Source organism: Pantherophis guttatus, chromosome 3 (assembly GCF_059756535.1).
Source record: "Pantherophis guttatus breed Tessera chromosome 3, ASM5975653v1, whole genome shotgun sequence".
Taxonomy (NCBI): Eukaryota; Metazoa; Chordata; class Lepidosauria; order Squamata; family Colubridae; genus Pantherophis; species Pantherophis guttatus.
Window position 1 is genome coordinate 171449554 of NC_142065.1, and position 18499 is coordinate 171468052.

The window sequence follows — 18499 nt, forward strand, 5'->3', positions numbered from 1 at the left end:
GATCTAAGCATGGCCAGAATGTGACTGGATGCATGTAGATAAGGTCTAAACAAACTGGTTTATCATGAATAGTCATCGTTACAACACAGCCACTTGCAGTGGATGCTAAGACAATGGGGAAAATATGTATATATCTTAGCCAATTTTCTATATGTGTCTTTTCACATATCCAGAGGATTGCATAGTACCCACAATTTCTAATGCAATGTCATAATTTAATCTGTCAAAACATATAATAACACATTGTAATTTTCCTCCCTTTCCTGTCAGCCTTTATTTGGGCACACATTCAGTTCATTCGATAAGTACTTTTTCTTTGTTTCTTTTTATATAACAATGATTATCTTACCAAGTTTGGATTCCTAGGGGAGTTTTCAAGGTTTCAATCCCAGCACTAGCTCCAGTTTGTGCTGCAGCAGAGATTAGGACTTTTCCTAGGTATTCTACAAATCTCTACCACCTACTTTTGATATATACTAAGTTTTTTTAAAAAAGTTCCATAGGCAAATTAAACACTGGCAATTTCACTCAAATCTAGGCAATGACGCCAGCAAAATGTATGCAAAGCAGGCTTCTATTTGATTATCTAAACCGTCATTATGTTCAGATGAATATTTTATTTTTTTTATAATTTGGATTTAAATTGCCCTGAGAGAAAAGACAAAATTTTATGTCAAACACTGTTTCACAAGCATGCATTGAAACACAGATGTTTATTCACCCAAACAAAACTGAAGATTGTTCCCCCAGCCCTCATTTTTTTTTTAAATTTCATTTAAATTTGTGAACAATTGAGTCTACAACTTAACAGCTTGTGTACTTAGGTATCTCCAAAACACTCATTTCAATAGGCTTTTTCACACTGATATTCACCAACAGTATCACAAAAGTTGTCTTTTTAAAACATAACTGTATGCAACAGTAATTCTATAAACACTAAAGGGAAAAAGCATAGCAATGTCCAGTTACAAGAAAAAAGTGCACATTACTTTGTCACAACCACAGTCATTACTTGAAAAACTATATGTAACAAGTAGATAGAAAATATCACCGGATGCCTTAAACTCATTGTTGAAAAACCAAAGTACATAAAAAATTGTACACAAAAATAAGGCAAATTTAGGAATGCACAAGGAACTTGTTATTTAACAAAAGCTAATCAACAAAACAGATATTACATAAGCCCGAAGTAAAATACTTCTCTCTAAATACATAAAAATAAGCTTTCCTTAGCACACAGCAAACACCACTGATGTGTATTTGACATCCTAAAGTAAGAAATGGGGATGGGGTGGGAGAGGGGAGGGGAGAGGGAAATTCAAGGGAAAGAAATTTTATTTAAATGGCAGCTTTATCGTTTACCATTTTTGTACAATTTTTAGTTTAGAATAAGCACTATAAAATCACATCAGAAATGTCAATGGCCCTTTTCAAATACATATTCATTTAGAAAGAAAAAAAAGAAATATACACAAGAGTGCAAATTTTCCGATTGTCACTTGCAACCTCTTCACATTCAGTCATCTACATCCATTCACTACTAGAAGGATTTATACAAGACAGCAGCAGCAATCCTGGAGTTAAATGAGCTGGCTTGTAGGAAATCCGTTTAAAAACAAAATTAATAGTATGTCTTTTGAAAATATCTCTCACATCTTCATCAACTACTACTAAGTTGCAACTCATTACGAAACAGAAGCAAAAATGCTATGAGTTCAGGAAAGTCTGCTTTCTGCAGAAGTAAGTCCACAAATGTTTGATAGGAAACTACAAGGGAAAAATATGCCTTGAGGACACAGGAGAATTGGAGAGGGATTAAAATTTCATTGAGGAGAGCTTAACAACAGCTCCTCAAAACTTCATTTGAAAAATCAGTGAAAAATTTACCAAAGTAAAAATGATCAATTTAGAATGTCAACCAGCCTTTTTTTCTTGTTTTTTTCCTATAAAAATTACATTTTATTTAAAATACAAGATCCTTTTCATTGCAATAACATCCTGTTAATATCAGGGCTTTTGGCAACATTTTGCCATATAATGCAGCTTTGAGTCCACTGAATCAGTAACACATTCCATTAATATTGCACTTGGATTCTGAATCAAATTTGAAACCCCAGCGTATATCTGTTGTTTCTGTCCATGTTAGAATGGGTTAACACTTCTGCTCACTTTTTTTTTTTTTTGCTATTGATGCTGACACATGAAAACAAACCAAATTGGTATTACAAAGGATCTTAAAAATGTCAGAGATCCAAGTTCGCTTGGAGAACCATAACACACCGAGTACACTGAGAACAGTGTGGCATAATGGAAATTAACTCGTCAACAAGACCGCGGCACATGAAAAGATCTGCTCTGAAATATCAAAATGTCATCAGTGGAAATTCTATGATAAAACTAGATCAGCAAGATAATAATGTGTGTCTCAGTTCTGCTGCAAAATAAGATTTTCCAGTTCATCTGCAGAACGTAATAAAAATGCTGCTGATTCTCTATATCCTGCAACCAGTTGCCGTACTGCATTAATTTCAGTTGGACTCAGCTGAGGTCTAGAGCTGGTATTGCTAGAAGACCCGGAAGTGCTTGCTAGCTGCCTCTTCATACTGAGATCAGTTGGACCTGAGAAAGAGAATTAAAAATGAATGAAACATCAAGATAACCTCATAGATTCACAGACTTGAAAGGTCTTTGGAAAATTAACTATACTTCTTGTTCAGTGAAGAGTATGCAATGTAGGATATTCCTATATTATCATTCCTTGCCTGATAAGATGGCTTTCCGTTCATACAGGTCCCAAACCAAGATTCCATTTTCCATTTCATCTGTTTATCCTACATGCATATTTAAAGAGAGGGCTGGACAGAGAAATCTTTACCTTTTTACTACCGTGTTTCCCCGAAAATAAGACCCTGTCTTATATTTTTTTTGAACCCTGAAATAAGCATTTGGCCTTATTTTCAGGGTGGTCTTATTATTTGGGGGCGCATGGAGCAAGACAGGGCTCCTATTGCCGTCTTACCTGATTTTCAGCTCTAACCCTAACCAGAGGAAATGGCAGGGACCGGCTGCACATGCATTTAAATATTTTCGGGGGAGGGCTTATTTTCAAGGGAGGGCTTGTTTTCAGGGAAACATGGTAAAAAGTGAGTTTTTATGTATATCTGTTCAATTTTTCCCCTATTATTTTGCTTGCTGTTATGCCCTTAAGCATAATAACTGTTAAATTTATATTCATTTTTTCATCTAATAAGGATATTCAACCTGCTTTTTCTCTCTTCTGTACTGTTCACTACTGCTTTTTTGATAAATGTAAATTTAACAATTAAATTAAGCAATACCTCTACACAACTGTTGCCCAAGTAATTTATTTCTGGGTCTAAAACATAGTCTCTATTTGAAATAGAATTCCTATTGAATACTTATTGGAAATGACTGCTTTCGTTCCATGTAATAGTCAAAATATCCAAACCACATTTTACCATCTTCTCAAAAAGAATTTCTTTGAATTCATTGAATGTAAATCAATATATACTGATGCATGCATTCTCTCCCGAACCAGTGACTCCATGCAAAAAGAGATAGCTGGTCTGGCATAATATACCCTCGCTAAATCCATAATGAACTCTAGCAACTGGTTAATAATTTTCTAGCTGCAATTAAGTCAACTGCTTAATAGTCTATTCTATAATTTGTTCATAACTAATAACAGACGGACTGGTCTCTGATTTTCTGAAACCAACTTTCTTTCTTTGATAAAAACTGGAGTGTGCCAAGTGCACAGATAAACTGAGGACAGCTTATTTATATATTATGTCACTTAGCTTTTACATTCTTACCAAACTAGATTCAACTTTACAGCCCTGTCAGCATACTCTATACTGCTGAATCATCAATAGTGACAAATCAGTTGATTACTCTGTTGCCTACTGGACTTGAATCATAGGAGTACTTTAGGAGTATATATGAGCTGTATTCAAGTTTCAAAAATTACACTGGAAATGAAGTTGCAAACAGATGGAAGGCAACAACTGTTTATTCTCTGGAACCATATCATCCACTGAATGTTCCAAAGTGAAAGCCATTAAAAAAAAATCCTGAAAAATCAAGAAAAAGCCTATCTTTTTTCTATTTTATCCAAGGCCATTTCAGAGGAAGTTCTGTTTTTTTTCTAAAATGCAAATATTGAGGGGAGGGGGATTATGGAATGTTTCCTAATATTTTCTTTTTGACCAACACATAAAAGTGATTAAGCTGTAAAATAATATAATCCATGTTTAAAAATACAAATATGATATTAAGAAATAAATATGTGGAAGAATCTCTATCAATCTCAACAATTACAGACCAGTGGCACTCACTCCTATCATCATGAAGTGCTTTGAGAAATTGGTCTGTCAGCACATCACTTCTGGTCTTCTGCATACATTTGATAAACACCAGTTTGCATACAGAACAAATAGATCTACAGAGGAAGCTATAGCCATCACTCTTCATACTGCTCTGACTCATCTGGAACAGTGGGGGGGAGGGGGGGCTATGTGAGCATGCTTTTTGTAGATTTTAGTTCTGTATTTAACACAATCCTTCCACATAGACTAGTGTCTAAACTTATGGACCTTGGGTTTTCTTATTCAATCTGATTTTGGATTATGGATTTCCTGTCTGGCCATTCTCAGAGGGTCAGATTAGGTAATCATACCTTCTCCACCCTCCAGGGTTGCGTGTTGAGTCTCTTACTCTATATCCTTTGTGTACATGACTGCATTCCCACTCATGCCAGTAATACTATTATTAAATTTGCAGATGATAAAACAGTGGTGGGACTCATCTCCAGGGGGGATGCGTCTGCCTATCGAGATGAGGTGGACCAGTTGCTTTCATAGTGTGGAGACAATAACCTGGTCCTTAACACCAATTAGATCAAGGAACTTATAGTGGGCAATAGAAGGAATAGATCAGACATCCAGCCCTTGTTTATCAATGGAGACCAAGTGGAGCAAGTGGCTAGTTTTAAGTTTTTGAGTGTTATCATAAAAGAGGACCTGATCTGGGGCACTCACATTGCAGCACTGGTCAAAAGAGCGCAGCAGAGATTATACTACCTGAGACTTCTCAGGAAACAACAACTGAATGAAAAATTGCTGGTTACCTTCTACCACTGCACTATAGAGAGTATTTTAACTTACTGCACCTGTGTATGGTTTGCCAATTGCACAGTGGCAGATAGGACAACACTCCAGAGGGTTAACATCATGGCCCAGAGTATCATTGGTTGCCCTCTGCCCTCTTTGGAAGAGCTTTATAGCTCCCACTGCCTTAAGAAAGTTCAAAACATTCTTAAAGATCCATCTCATGCTGGGCACCCTTTTTTTGAACTATTACCATCTGGCAGATGGTACAGGACAATAAAAACAAAGACAAACAGGCTGAAAAACAGCTTCTATCCCAGAGCAGTAATATATTGAATTCTATTGTATAGTGTAATATTAATGCAGTATCAGGGGTTTTCAATTCAATTGTATACCATGTTTTCCCAAAAATAAGATTCTGTCTTATATTTTTTTGAACCCTGAAATAAGTGCTTGGCCTTATTTTTGGGGAGGTCTTATTATTTTGGGGCATATGGAGCAAGACAGGGCTCCTCTTGCAGTCTTACCTAATTTCCAGCTTTGTCTCCCTAACCCTAACCAGAGAAAATGGTGGGGACTGGCTGAGCATGCATTTAAATATTTTCGGGGAGGGCTTATTTTTAGGGGAGGCTTATTTTAGTGCATGCGCTCAAAAGCCCAATTGGGCTTATTATCAGGGGATGTCTTATTTTCGGGGAAACAGAGTAGAATGTGAAGGATGAGTTTTTGTTTTATTTTTATAGTTTTCTTATGTATGATGTATACTGAAGATGGCATTTAATTTTATTGTACGAGGTGCAATGACAATAAACTAAACCAAAAGCTTTGTCTTAAGAAGTTGAACTTGCTGATAGATAATATTTCAGTTTCTGAAAATAATTAGTTAACATTTCATGTGGCAACCAGTGTTTTAGTGCAGACACATTTCATGGGACAGACAAGGTTATTGCATTGCACAATGATAGGCTGCCTAATGTTTACTACAAGTTGATGATTTCATCTGTTTTCAGAATTAATCCTTTGCCCATTTTTAAGGCAAAAATGAGGAGATTCTACTTCCTCAAAAGCTCAGCAAACTTGTACATCCATTTAGTTGGTATTTGAAAACAATAAAGATTTAATCTGATCTGAAAATCTATTTATGTAAATGTAAAATTGTTTCATAATAGTTTTAACAAAATATAAAATTATCAGAATAAACTCTGCTTTTCAATTTTATATACAACCTAATAAGCAAATCAAGCTATACTTGTTGTGGTCCACCAGCGAGCCTGTGGAGCTGGCAGCAGAGTGGAACAGTGAGGAGGCGGGGGAGGAAAATGGGCCAGTCCTGGAGTCTGGGGAAGGCTGAGATGAGGGCTCTGCGGTTGGAGGCAGAGATGGGGCCAGGGCCATCTGGGAGTTATGTGTGGACTCTGGAGCCTCCAGAATCTGACATCAGCGAGGCAGAGGAACAGGGGGGAGCCTGTTCCCAGTGCACGCATGCGCAGAGCTGCCGGAAGGCAAGAACAGTTAAGACAAAAGGGAGTAAGAGACTCGGGAGTAAGGCTTGGAGATGATTGGCCCCTCCCATAAGAGATAAAGGTGGAGCAAAAGGACATGAGCCTTTGCAGGAAGCAACTTTGTTTGTTCTGGTCAGTTTAAACTCTGAAGTTCCGTTTTGACTTTGTGCTCCATTTGGCCTTGCAAAGTTAATTGTCAATTAGGTATTTGGCAGCATTTCAAGGGAGATAAAGGTGGGTGCTTATCAGCCTTATCCCGAAAGACTCTGGCAGACTTCTGTCAGATTATTTACAAACTGCTTGGGACTCATTACGGGCTGTGAATGAACATAATTCACAGCTGTCTCAATAAAAGAGGGTTTTTGGGACTAAGCATGTGATTTATGCTTTCTCAGGAAGCCTAGGTCAGAACAATACTCTTTTGTACAGTAAAAAAATTGCTAAACAATAAGAACTAAATCAATTTCAAATTTTCTCTCAAAATTCCACTTTTTTCTCAGAACTAAAATAGGAAAAAAAAAATCAAGAAGTTTCACATCTCTAGGATTCCAGCCTACCTCATGAACCGTTCTTATTTTCAATACAACTTTATACAGCAAATATACATGGCTCTTTACATATAGTACAAATTTGTGCATTTCTATTATTAGTGACATTTCTCCCTCCTCCTTATCTAGAACCAGAGGGCATACAATGCTGTTATATTTATGAATTATTGAATATTTCAGCCTGCCAATGCCAGTAAGGGATACTTCTTGGAAATCACATCTAAGCCACTGAGAGCTCCTCAAAGGCAAAGTGGAATATAATGTAAATCATCATTATAATGGAATTGCTGCAGAAGACATATTTTCATTTAACAGCAAATGTATGGACTACTTCAAGTACTATTAAATAAAAATTGATGTTAAAAACTGATCTCCTTGGATAGGGCACTCTGATTTGTGGTTTAGGAGCCCAGAGAACAGCAAAATATTATAAAGTTTAGTATATCATTGCGGATATTGCTTTTTTAAAGAAAAACAAAAACACATTCAAATAAAGCTCTAACACAAACAAAAATCAAAACATAACAAGTTGGGTTAGCCTATTTTTTTGACCTGATTCATAAAAAAACCATATCTTCAGGGTCTTTCAGAAAAGCAACAAGGTGGGGGCCAATCATACCTCATGGGGGCGGGATAATGTTCCACAGACAAGAATCCATCAAAGGTGATACAAGTCTAAACTTGTGCAAAATTGTTTGGGCTGCTGCATACTTAACCAACTGAGGCTTCCAGATACTATTCAAGGGCAGCCCCATATACAGCGCATTACAATAGTCCAGATGCAAGGTGACCAAAGGGTGGTCTCACACTTCCTATCTGTGAGAATGGCATGCTAGTCCAGGAAGGAACATACAGTCAGGTCCAGAAATATTGGGACATCGACACAATTCTAACATCTTTGGCTCTATACATTACCACAATGGAGTTGGAATGAAACAAACACAATGTGCGTTAACTGCAGACTGTCAGCTTTAATTTGAGGGTATGTACAGCCAACTCAGGTGAATGGTGTAGGACTTACAGCAGCTTGTATATGTGCCTCCCACTTGTTAAGGGACCAAAAGTAATGGGACAATTGGCTTTTCAGATGTTCCATGGCCAGGTGTGTGATATTCCCTCATTACCCCAATTACAATGTGCAGATAAAAGGCCCAGAGTTCATTTCAAGTGTGCTATTTGCATTTGGAATCTGTTGCTGTCAACTCTCAAGATGAGATCCAAAGAGCTGTCACTATCAGTGAAGCAAGCCATCATTAGGCTGAAGAAACAAAACAAACCCATCAGAGAGATAGCAAGAACATTAGGCATGGCCAAAACAACTGTTTGAAACATTCTCAAAAAGAAGGAATGCACCGGTGAGCTCAGCAACACCAAAAGACCTGGGAGATCATGGAAAACAAGTGTGGTGGATGACCGAAGAATTCTTTCCCTGGTGAAGAAAACACCCTTCACAACAGTTGGCCAGATCAAGAACACTCTCCAGGAGGTAGGTGTATGTGTGTCAAAGTCAACAATCAAGAGAAGACTTCACCAGAATGAATACAGAGGGTTCACCACAAGATGTAAACCATTGGTGAGCTTCAAAAACAGGAAGGCCAGATTAGAGTTTGCCAAACAACATTTAACAAAGCCTTCACAGTTCTGGAACAAGATCATATGGACAGATGAGACCAAGATCAACTTGTACCAGAGTGATGGGAAGAGAAGAGTATGGAGAAGGAAAGGAATTGCTCATGATCCTAAGCATACCACCTCATCAGTGAAGCATGGGGGTGGTAGTGTCATGGCGTGGGCATGTATGGCTGCCAATGGAACTGGTTCTCTTGTATTTATTGATGATGTGACTGCTGACAAAAGCAGCAGGATGAATTCTGAAGTGTTTTGGGCAATATTATCTGCTCACATTCAGCCAAATGCTGCAGAACTCATTGGACGGCGCTTCACAGTGCAGATGGACAATGACCCAAAGCATACTGCAAAAGCAACCAAAGAGTTTTTGAACGGACAGAAGTGGAATGTTATGCAATGGCCAAGTCAATCACCTGACCTGAATCCCATTGAGCATGCATTTCACTTGCTGAAGACAAAGCTGAAGGGAAAATGCCCCAAGAACAAGCAGGAACTGAAGACAGTTGCAGTAGAGGCCTGGCAGAGCATCACCAGGGATGAAACCCAGCGTTTGGTGATGTCTATGCGTTCCAGACTTCAGGCTGTAATTGACTGCAAAGGATTTGCAACCAAGTATTAAGAAGGGAAAGTTTGATTTATGATTATTATTCTGTCCCATTACTTTTGGTCCCTTAACAAGTGGGAGGCACATATGCAAACTGCTGTAAATCCTACCTGAGTTCACCTGAGTTGGATGTACATACCCTCAAATTAAAGCTGACAGTCTGCAGTTAACACACATTGTATTTGTTTCATTCCAACTCCATTGTGGTGGTGTATAGAGCCAAAGATGTTAGAATTGTGTCGATGTCCCAATATTTCTGGACCTGACTGTAAATGGCATACAACTTGTAGTTATGCAAAGTGTCCTGAGTACAATTTCCAGGAGCAAGAATTGTGAGTCTGCAACTCTCATATTACGCATTGGGTCAGTCTGAGACAAGACACCCCAATCTATGACCAAAAACGGTAATTCCCCATGAGCCAAAGAGCGCCTAATCTAGATCTACTCTGTCTTGTGAGAGTTCAGTTTCAGCCTGTTTCTCCACATCCAGACCTCAACAGCCTCCATGCACCAAGATAAGACGGCCATGGACAGAGATATATAGCTAAGTATCATCAGCATACTAATGATACCTCATCCCATGGTGATGGATAATCTCCCACAACAGATTCAAGTAGATGTTAAACAGGAGTGGAAAAAGCATTGTCCCTTGAGGAAACCCACAAAGAGGGGCTAGCTGTTGGACCTCTTGTCCCGATCAACATCAATTGAAAATGATCTTGGAGGAGGAAAGTGAACCAGGACAACACAATGCCCCCAACCCCAGAGTCATTCTATAACAGGGGTGTCAAACTCGATTTCAGGGATCGCATGAGAGTTGTGCTTAATCTCAGGAGATCGGAGTGGGTGTGGCCAGGGTGGTTGTGGCCAGATCACCGTCACTCATGTCAGGGCGCCTGTGGTGGCCTGAGTGCTCTGCCAGAGAAAGCGGGCTCCCAAGCTCCATTTTTGGCTGTGATGGCCTCTTGCAATCCTCTGCCAGCAAAAACGCAGCCCTCCCAAGCTCTGGTTTCATTGGCAGAGGCACCATGGGCCAGCCCTTTGCTGTTTCCAGGGCAGCTCCGTGGGCCAGTTCTAAGCACCCCACAGGCCAAATCTGGCCGCCAGGCCTTGAGTTTGATACCCCTGTTTTAGAAGGATACCATGGTCGATGGTTTGAAAAGCCATTGAGAGGCCAAGTAGTATGTTGTGTAACTCCATATTCAAGTATATAAATAAGCACCACTTAGCACAATGGATGAAGATCCATAGACATAATTTCCCTTATATTTGGATTTATACTTAATACTTGATTAATTTGGAGAGGATATTATGCAGGCAGATCCACATCTGGGGTAGGTTCCACTTACCTTTACTACCGGTTCGCAGCAGGGCTGAGCGCGCAGAAGCTTCTGTGCATGCGCAGAAGCATTTTGATGACATTGGGGTCAGTGGGAGAAGCCTCCCACCAGTTTTACTACTGGTTCTATAGAACCAGTGCGAACCAGGGGCAACCCACCACTGATCCACATGTTACTGTTGGGAACAAATACCAAACATTCACAGGCTGACTCTCATTGCTTTAAGATTAAAGAGCCATCATTCTATGTTCTCTTTCTCTTCTTGGTGCAGATGTCCAACTTCATCTAGAATAGCAAATTATACCTGAAGTCTAAGTAAGAAATCTTGTCTGTCACATCCTTTTCAGTGCTGAAAGAATTTTATTTCACTTGCCATCATGGAGGTAACTTAGTCATTTATATTGCAAGTAGTTACTGCCTATGTTTTATGGATTCATTGCAGTTACAGAGACATCACATATGTTTGGAAGTGAAATAGTTCTTGTTTTAACTAAATCATTCAAAATGCTACAAGCACTGTGAATCCTCTCCAAGAACTAGACATTCATTTATCATATTAGCTGCTGAGTAAATCTGACATTAAACACACTGCTGGACAAATGATTTGCAAGATTTAACAGGAGGTAGTTATTGCTCCATAAATTACTTGTTGGCATCATCAATTACTTAGAATTCTAAAATGCAAGTCAGAATAAGATACATGCTTATTTCACTGAAAAAGCACAGACAGTTTAGGAGCAGCAAAGCCATGTCTGAGTTACTCCGGCAATCCAACAACTAGTATTAGACAGCCAGTTTGAGATTCAATAGCTTATCCAAGACATTAAGTCCTAGCTAATTTAATCATTATTTCTAAGTGGTTAAAAAATAGTACCTCTTATATTAGTACAATTAATAATTTTTTTTAAAAAAATAGAACACTCTTTTGAGATATGAATGGGAGGGGGAGATAATGCAATCAACATTGGCCAGTTCTAAAGAAATGGAAACTACATCATTAAGTGAGGAAAATGTTCTCTCACTTTTCTTGAAAATCATCTCTCACACATTACAGGGAAAACTCTGAGCAGTTCACAAGCAAGGATACATTCAGCTTTCAAATCAGAGGAGGAATTATCCTCTTTCAAATGCCAAGCAGATTGTGCTATTAAGCCCCCAATCATCTAATATAATTAGGAAAGGTATGCAAAAGGAACTGTTTATTTACTAATTTCAATGGCAGGGGTTACGTTTTGGACTGCATTTTGTTTTCCATCATTTTAATAAATATTTATAATGCTATGGAGTAATAAAAGAACTCAGTAACTGTCTAGCAACTGTCCAGATTCAAAATATTCACTGATGATTTGTCAGAAGACACTGATTACTTGAGAACTGCATTGGGGAACCACTGTCATCAGCATAAAAAAATTTTTAAATTTTTTTATTTTTGTCAAGCATGTATAAGATAACAGATATGATTCATAAACATGATTATGAATACAGGAAATGGATACGAATAAATGGGGACAGTAGGACAGGGACAGTAGGCATGTTGTTGCGCTTATGCACACCCCTTACAGGCATCTTAGGAATGGGGTGAGGTCAATAGTAGACAGTCTAAGGTTAAAGTTATGGGGGCTTGGGGATGAAACCACCCTAACCCCCGGCCCGAATCTCATCCCAGCTGAAGCCATCCTAGCCCATAAGGACTGATGGACCCTGGTTCTCACCGAGGTATTCAATGCGATCAACCAAACGGGCCTTATCCCCAAGCTCTGGAAGGATGCCATAATCATCCCAATACATAAGAAAGGTGCCCACTCCAATCCTGGCAACTTCCATAACATCAGTCTTCTTTCAATTTTGGGGAAACTCTATGCCCACTATCTCCTATCCAACTGGAGTGCTGGGCTGAAGAGGCCGACCTGCTCGGTTATGAGCAGGCGGGGTTCCGTCCAGACCACTTTACAATTGACCATGCTCTGATCCTTCATCATCTTGCCATAAAATATTCTACCCCCAGGAAGCGTCGTCTCTGCGTTGCCTTTATAGATCTAAAGGCTGCCTTCGACAACATCCCTAGAGCTAAGTTGTGGGCCAAACTTTCCGCCTGGGGTATTGACAAAAGATTACTCTGGCTTATCTCCCAACTGCATGACGGAACAGAAGCAAAAGTGTGCCTTACCCCGCAGGGGGATCTCTCTAATGCTATCCCAGTTAACAAGGGGGTTAGGCAGAGGTGTATACTGGCACCCTTTCTCTTTAACTTATATATCAGTGACTGGAGAAAGGCATTTTCGGATCACATGGTCTACATCCATGCCCCTAGATTAGCTAATTATAGATGTCCACTCCTGCTCTATGCTGATGATGCCGCAATACTTTCATTTTCCCGGGTGGGCCTATGTAGAGCCTTAAAAATCCTTTCTGCTTATTGCTCTGCTAACCAACTGCAAATAAACCACTCTAAGTCTAAAATCATGGTTTTTGCAAGAAGCTGGAAAATTTATCATTGGAACCTTGATGGCATCCCAGTGGAACAGGTCCACAGATTTCAATATCTAGGTATCCTCTTTCAATCCAATACCAAGTGGCCTGCGCAGGTTAAGCCTCTCTGTAATAAGGCTAAGATTTCCACCTATGCCCTCGTGCACTTTTTTCATACTGAGGGAGCTCATCACATCCCCTCAGCAATAAAAGTCTACAGGGCAAAGGTGATAGCTGCTAGCCCCCCTCTGGGTCCAATCCAACATCTCCTCTCTTGAGTCTGTCCACAGCCAGTTCCTACACCATTTGATGGGAGTCCCTCCCTACATAAGTAATGCTGCAATTCGTTTGGAACTGGGCATATCCTCACTTGCTACAATCTTGTGGAAACGTGCAGTTGGCTATTGGTTGTCCCTGTGGATTAGACTCCCAGGCTATTACCTAGGCCAATGCCTATGGCAGGACCTTTTTCATAGTCCCTGGGCCCATAATATCCATACAAAACTTTTGAAGATTGGGATTTCCCCCATTGAAGCTTTTATTTTAGGCCCTGATGCTGCCAAATCATTGATTTTTCAACGGCTGAACGACATTGATAGACAATTAAATCTGGCAAACAGATTGGGAACATGCTCACCGTTTTCCCTTGGTATTGTTCCCTCGCCTCACCCTCCGCCTTATCTCTCCACGTTACACTCCATCAAACATAGGCTCACATTTATGAAGGCACGATTTAACGTGATCCCCTCAAGTGTCCTCGATAGTAGGCTCTTGGGGGGAGTAAACTCCATCTATTGTACATGTGATGGCCGATCCCCGGAATCTCTGTTCCACATTACATTCGTATGTCCCCACTACCGAGACATAAGATCAAGATTCATTTCTCCTATTTCCCAGAGATTCCCTGGTTTACCTGATCTGTTCAGCCTTTATTTCCTACTCCAGGACACAGACCCCAATATAACTCCAAAGGTGGCAACAATTTTTGCTGCAGTCGTGGCTGAAAAAAAATGGGGGAAGAGACGGGTAACCCCTATGGCAAAGGATCACTAGTATTGATAGTACAGATTTGTTGTGGCCCCGCCCTCAACAAATTTTATGTTATCTGTTGCAGTAAAAGCTCTTGGCAGACGGTGCTTATATTGCTGCCAAGTTTGAGATAACGACCTGTGTGCATGCCAAGTACTTTCTTAACCCTCGGCTGGCTGTGTTTGTGTGTGTGTGTAGACGGGGACAGATCATCATTGTATCTGAGGCAGTAGATGGTGTACTGTCACATGATCTAGCTATATTTGTAAAATATACTCCCCTTCTATGTGTATTTTAATTTGGTCTCTGACCGCAATAAAAAGCTTACTTACTATTTATTTTTGTCAAGCATGTATAAGATAACAGATATGATTCATAAACATGATTATGAATACAGGAAATGGATACGAATAAATGGGGACAGTAGGACAGGGACAGTAGGCACGTTGTTGTGCTTATGCACATCCCTTACAGGCATCTTAGGAATGGGGTGAGGTCAATAGTAGACAGTCTAAGGTTAAAATTATGGGGGCTTGGGGATGAAACCACAGAGTCAGGTAGTGCATTCCAGGCACTGACAGCTCTGTTGCTCAAGTCGTATTTTCTGCAATCTAGTTTGAAGTGGTTTACCTTAAATTTGTATCTATTGTGTGCTTGTGTATTATTGTGGTTAAAGCTGAAGTAATCATTGACAGGTAGAATGTTGTAGCAGATAATCCACTCACTGACTGACTCATTGACTGACTGAGTGGATGGATGAAGGAAAGGGAGTTCCACTTTCTCATTCTTGAGAACCCTCTTCCTGACTCTTTGTAGAACTATTTGAAGTAAGAATTGGAAGGGACCTTGAAGGTCTTCTAGTCCAACCCCCCCCCCCCAGCTTAAGCAGGAAACCCTATTTGTTATTTCAGACAAATGATTGTCCAATCTCTTCCGGAAAGAGTAAGTAGGCAAAACACCTCAACTCCTTCCTTTCCAAAATTCCAACAAGCTACTGAAAGCCTTTTAAAGTATCCATTGGGGAGGCATTTGGGGATGTCTTGATTATTATTTGTTTACTCACCTAATTTGAGTATATATCATAAACAGAAAAATAATTGTAGTGACAAAACATACTTCAATAATAAGTCAGTAGCTACTTAAACAGATAAAGTGAATGACCCCAGGCAGGCAAAAAAGCAGTGGAAGCAGGAGTGACTCCCTCCTTTCTGCTGGCATCCCCATTGTTACTGCTTATGAGAAGCTGGCAGGGAGCATCGGAAATCATGATCATATAACCCCAGGGATGCTGAAATGGCCACAAGTTTGCAAATAAAACTGGTCTGAACATTATGGAAACTTCAATTCCACAGAAGTAATAGTAATAGAATTCATTTTTATGAATTCTTTAATGTGCAGATTTAGGTACTTTGATTCAAAAATCGTTGTGGTATAATGCATCTTTTGGGCTAAGCTGAATGTACAGACTAACAGATAAACGCAATGAGAGTTTTAATAGAATGTAGATAACTTGTTTTAAAGAATAGTATTACAATATCTTGTCCTTCATATATTTTAAAAGACAGATTAAATTATATTATCATTCTCGAAGCATGTTTTTATACGAAAGAAGTGATACTATTTAGATGCATAATTTAAGCATTTAGGTTTTACACTTGTTCTGCCAGCAGAAACAATTCTATACTGTAGTACACTGCAATGCTGAGAAGAAAGTCTTGTTAAATTAAATGGGATACCCTTTTCTAAACAAACATGGTTAGAATCAGGATATGAATTTAGAATTATCCAGGCATCCATCCAAGATGTTGCTGTCCTGAAGAAAACTACAAACTGTGCTATATACTGTATAGTCATTCTTCATGATGATTTGCCCTCTATATTACAAATGTAAATGATAAAACACTCATAGAAATGTTTGTTTTCCGTGTTTCTTGAGGCAGAATGACATTAAATATATGACATTAGTAGTTTCTACAATAGGGAACATCTGTGTCATATTTCCAGACTGATAGATTGAGAGAGTTTGATGCAAATGAGAGGCATAAAGATATTCCTTATATATAGTAATTATAAAAAGTTAACATGAAAGTATAAAGATGGCCAGTTCAGATCAAGATCACAAATTTATCACAGTCACAGTATTCCTCAAAACAAGAAATTGGACAGTAGTGATTTGGAGCAAACAGTAATACTTTCTTAATCCTGAAGATGAGGTATTAGAGGAAACTAGTAATCTGATCAAGTAACTATTACTCTGATTTAAGAATAAATATATTAATATTGGCTCTAATACTTCCAGATTTCCCTGTGAATTTTATCAGAATGACTATTTTTCCTCTTTTAAGTATCTGGAATATTCTTTAGCAATATAACTGAAATTCAAAAAAAACTGAAGGTAGTGAAACGTCATAGATGTTGAGAAATGGATAAAGTAGGCAGAGACAATTCCATTCTATTAAAAGAAAATGAAAATTCTTTCCAATTACCGTGCTTTTCCATGATTCTTTTTGTTTTTCCTAAATCTAATACTCTACATTTTATATTATATAGATCTAGGTTTAATTAGAGAAAGAGCTGAGGTTTAAACATTATTAATCTGTGTCCATTAACATAATATTAGGATGCTAGCCCATAGAACAACTGAATGGTTTGGCTAATTTTTATGCTGAAATGAAGGAGGAAGCAATGTTCCAAAGAGGACAGATATGTATGCGTGCAAATGTATATGCAAAAGTGCAAAAACACTCACCACTAGTAGAAGCATCACTGAGATTTAACAGACCTCCTCCTAACCCTCTGTAACTATGGTAACTGTAGGTCCCATTTCCATTGATGTACAGCACCTCCTGTGTACTGGAAACAGCTGATGTCGAGTGTGTGACCTGGGTTGGTTCCTGTTTAAATGGTTTGTCAGCAGAAGCAGGATCATCCTACAGGAACAATGTCCAGTGAAGAGTGTCAAGTTAGAGGGGCATAGGTTTCATAAAAAGATTAAGACATTATACTGTTGTTTAATAGAGTATTTATGAATTATTTTCAAAAAATTAAGAAAAGATGTAATACAACCACTGCGAGATTTTAATCTTGCCAGAAATAAAACAAAGGAAGCTCTGCATAACTTTAACTGTCATTATTATCATTGGTCAAATGTATGGCCAATTCTATGAATCTGTAGTCTCCACCCTTTTTTCTATGAAGGATAACTCAGAGCATGGAAGTTTAAAGTGAAACTACAGATAAAATTAAGAGGCAATTATTATGCTAATATTGGCATTTGTTTGGCTTGCTATCATGATACCATGATGAACTGTATAATGGAATCATAGAAGAGAAACATGGAAGAAAGAAGCATCGTGAGGCATTGCATTTAACTCACTGCCAGTCTCATTTTCTACCTGAACCAAGAGGCATGTCTGATATGATAGATAACCCTGCTTATATTTCAGAAAGTATCATTAAGATGATTGTTATTCAACTTTCTGGTGCATGGAATGCAAAAATCCAGATTTGAGACTTCTTATTATTCCATACATTGCTGAACTCCCAGCAACCCAGAATGGCAAATGACAAAGGTTGCCAGTCATGCTATACACCATTCAAAATTAATGCTAGATCAATTATCTCAATTATCCCAATTAATACAACCAACACCTATGAAGATAATAATAAATACTTGACAAAATAATTGTGAAAAAATAAATTATCAGTAAAATGACAAAATTACCATTAGTCAATAACAAAAGGCAGCTTGAAACAGCTCACATTTTGCAACAATACCTTTAATGCCATCCAACAACAACACATGCCTTTCCCATGTCCTTGGGAAGGATTCTATAGGTGGACAAAAATGTCAAATCCAGTCAAAATATCTGGCTGATTGCAATGAACCAACAATAATTGTTTTTTGCTGCAGCAAAATTTCACAAACTGACTATAAGCAGGGTCATGTCTGAGTTGTCAGGATTATTCATTGGAAACTTTGCCAGAGGTTTGGATTTGAATGTAGTAGAAACTATTGATGTTCTCAAGTTGAGAAGCTTTTGGAACATGAACAGGTTAAGTTCTTATGGGACTTTAAGATCCAAAGAGACAGGCTTCTTGTTCATAAGATGTTTGATATACCAGTTGTATCGGAGCAACACCTAAAGGACTGATGTTTGAAAGTATTGAATTTATTGGACAAGAATTCCCTAAATTAAAAAAAAACAAAACCTCACTCTGCTTGGAATTGTTCCTTGTCCTTAGACCC

At 38.6% G+C, this 18499-nt stretch overlaps 1 protein-coding gene across 4 annotated transcripts in view; it reads right to left on the bottom strand.

Moving 5' to 3' along the window:
• Positions 1–694: 694 nt before the first annotated feature.
• NOL4 (nucleolar protein 4) overlaps positions 695–18499 on the bottom strand; it is a 135977-nt gene continuing 118172 nt past the window's right edge. For all 4 annotated transcript variants that reach the window (XM_034429707.3, XM_034429706.3, XM_034429708.2 and 1 more), the window contains 2 exons: positions 17000–17180; positions 695–2619 (listed from right to left, as the gene is read on the bottom strand). In XM_034429707.3, coding sequence (XP_034285598.1) covers positions 2426–2619; positions 17000–17180 — 375 coding nt within the window. In that variant the 3' untranslated portion in view covers positions 695–2425. The remainder of the gene's footprint in view (positions 2620–16999; positions 17181–18499) is intronic.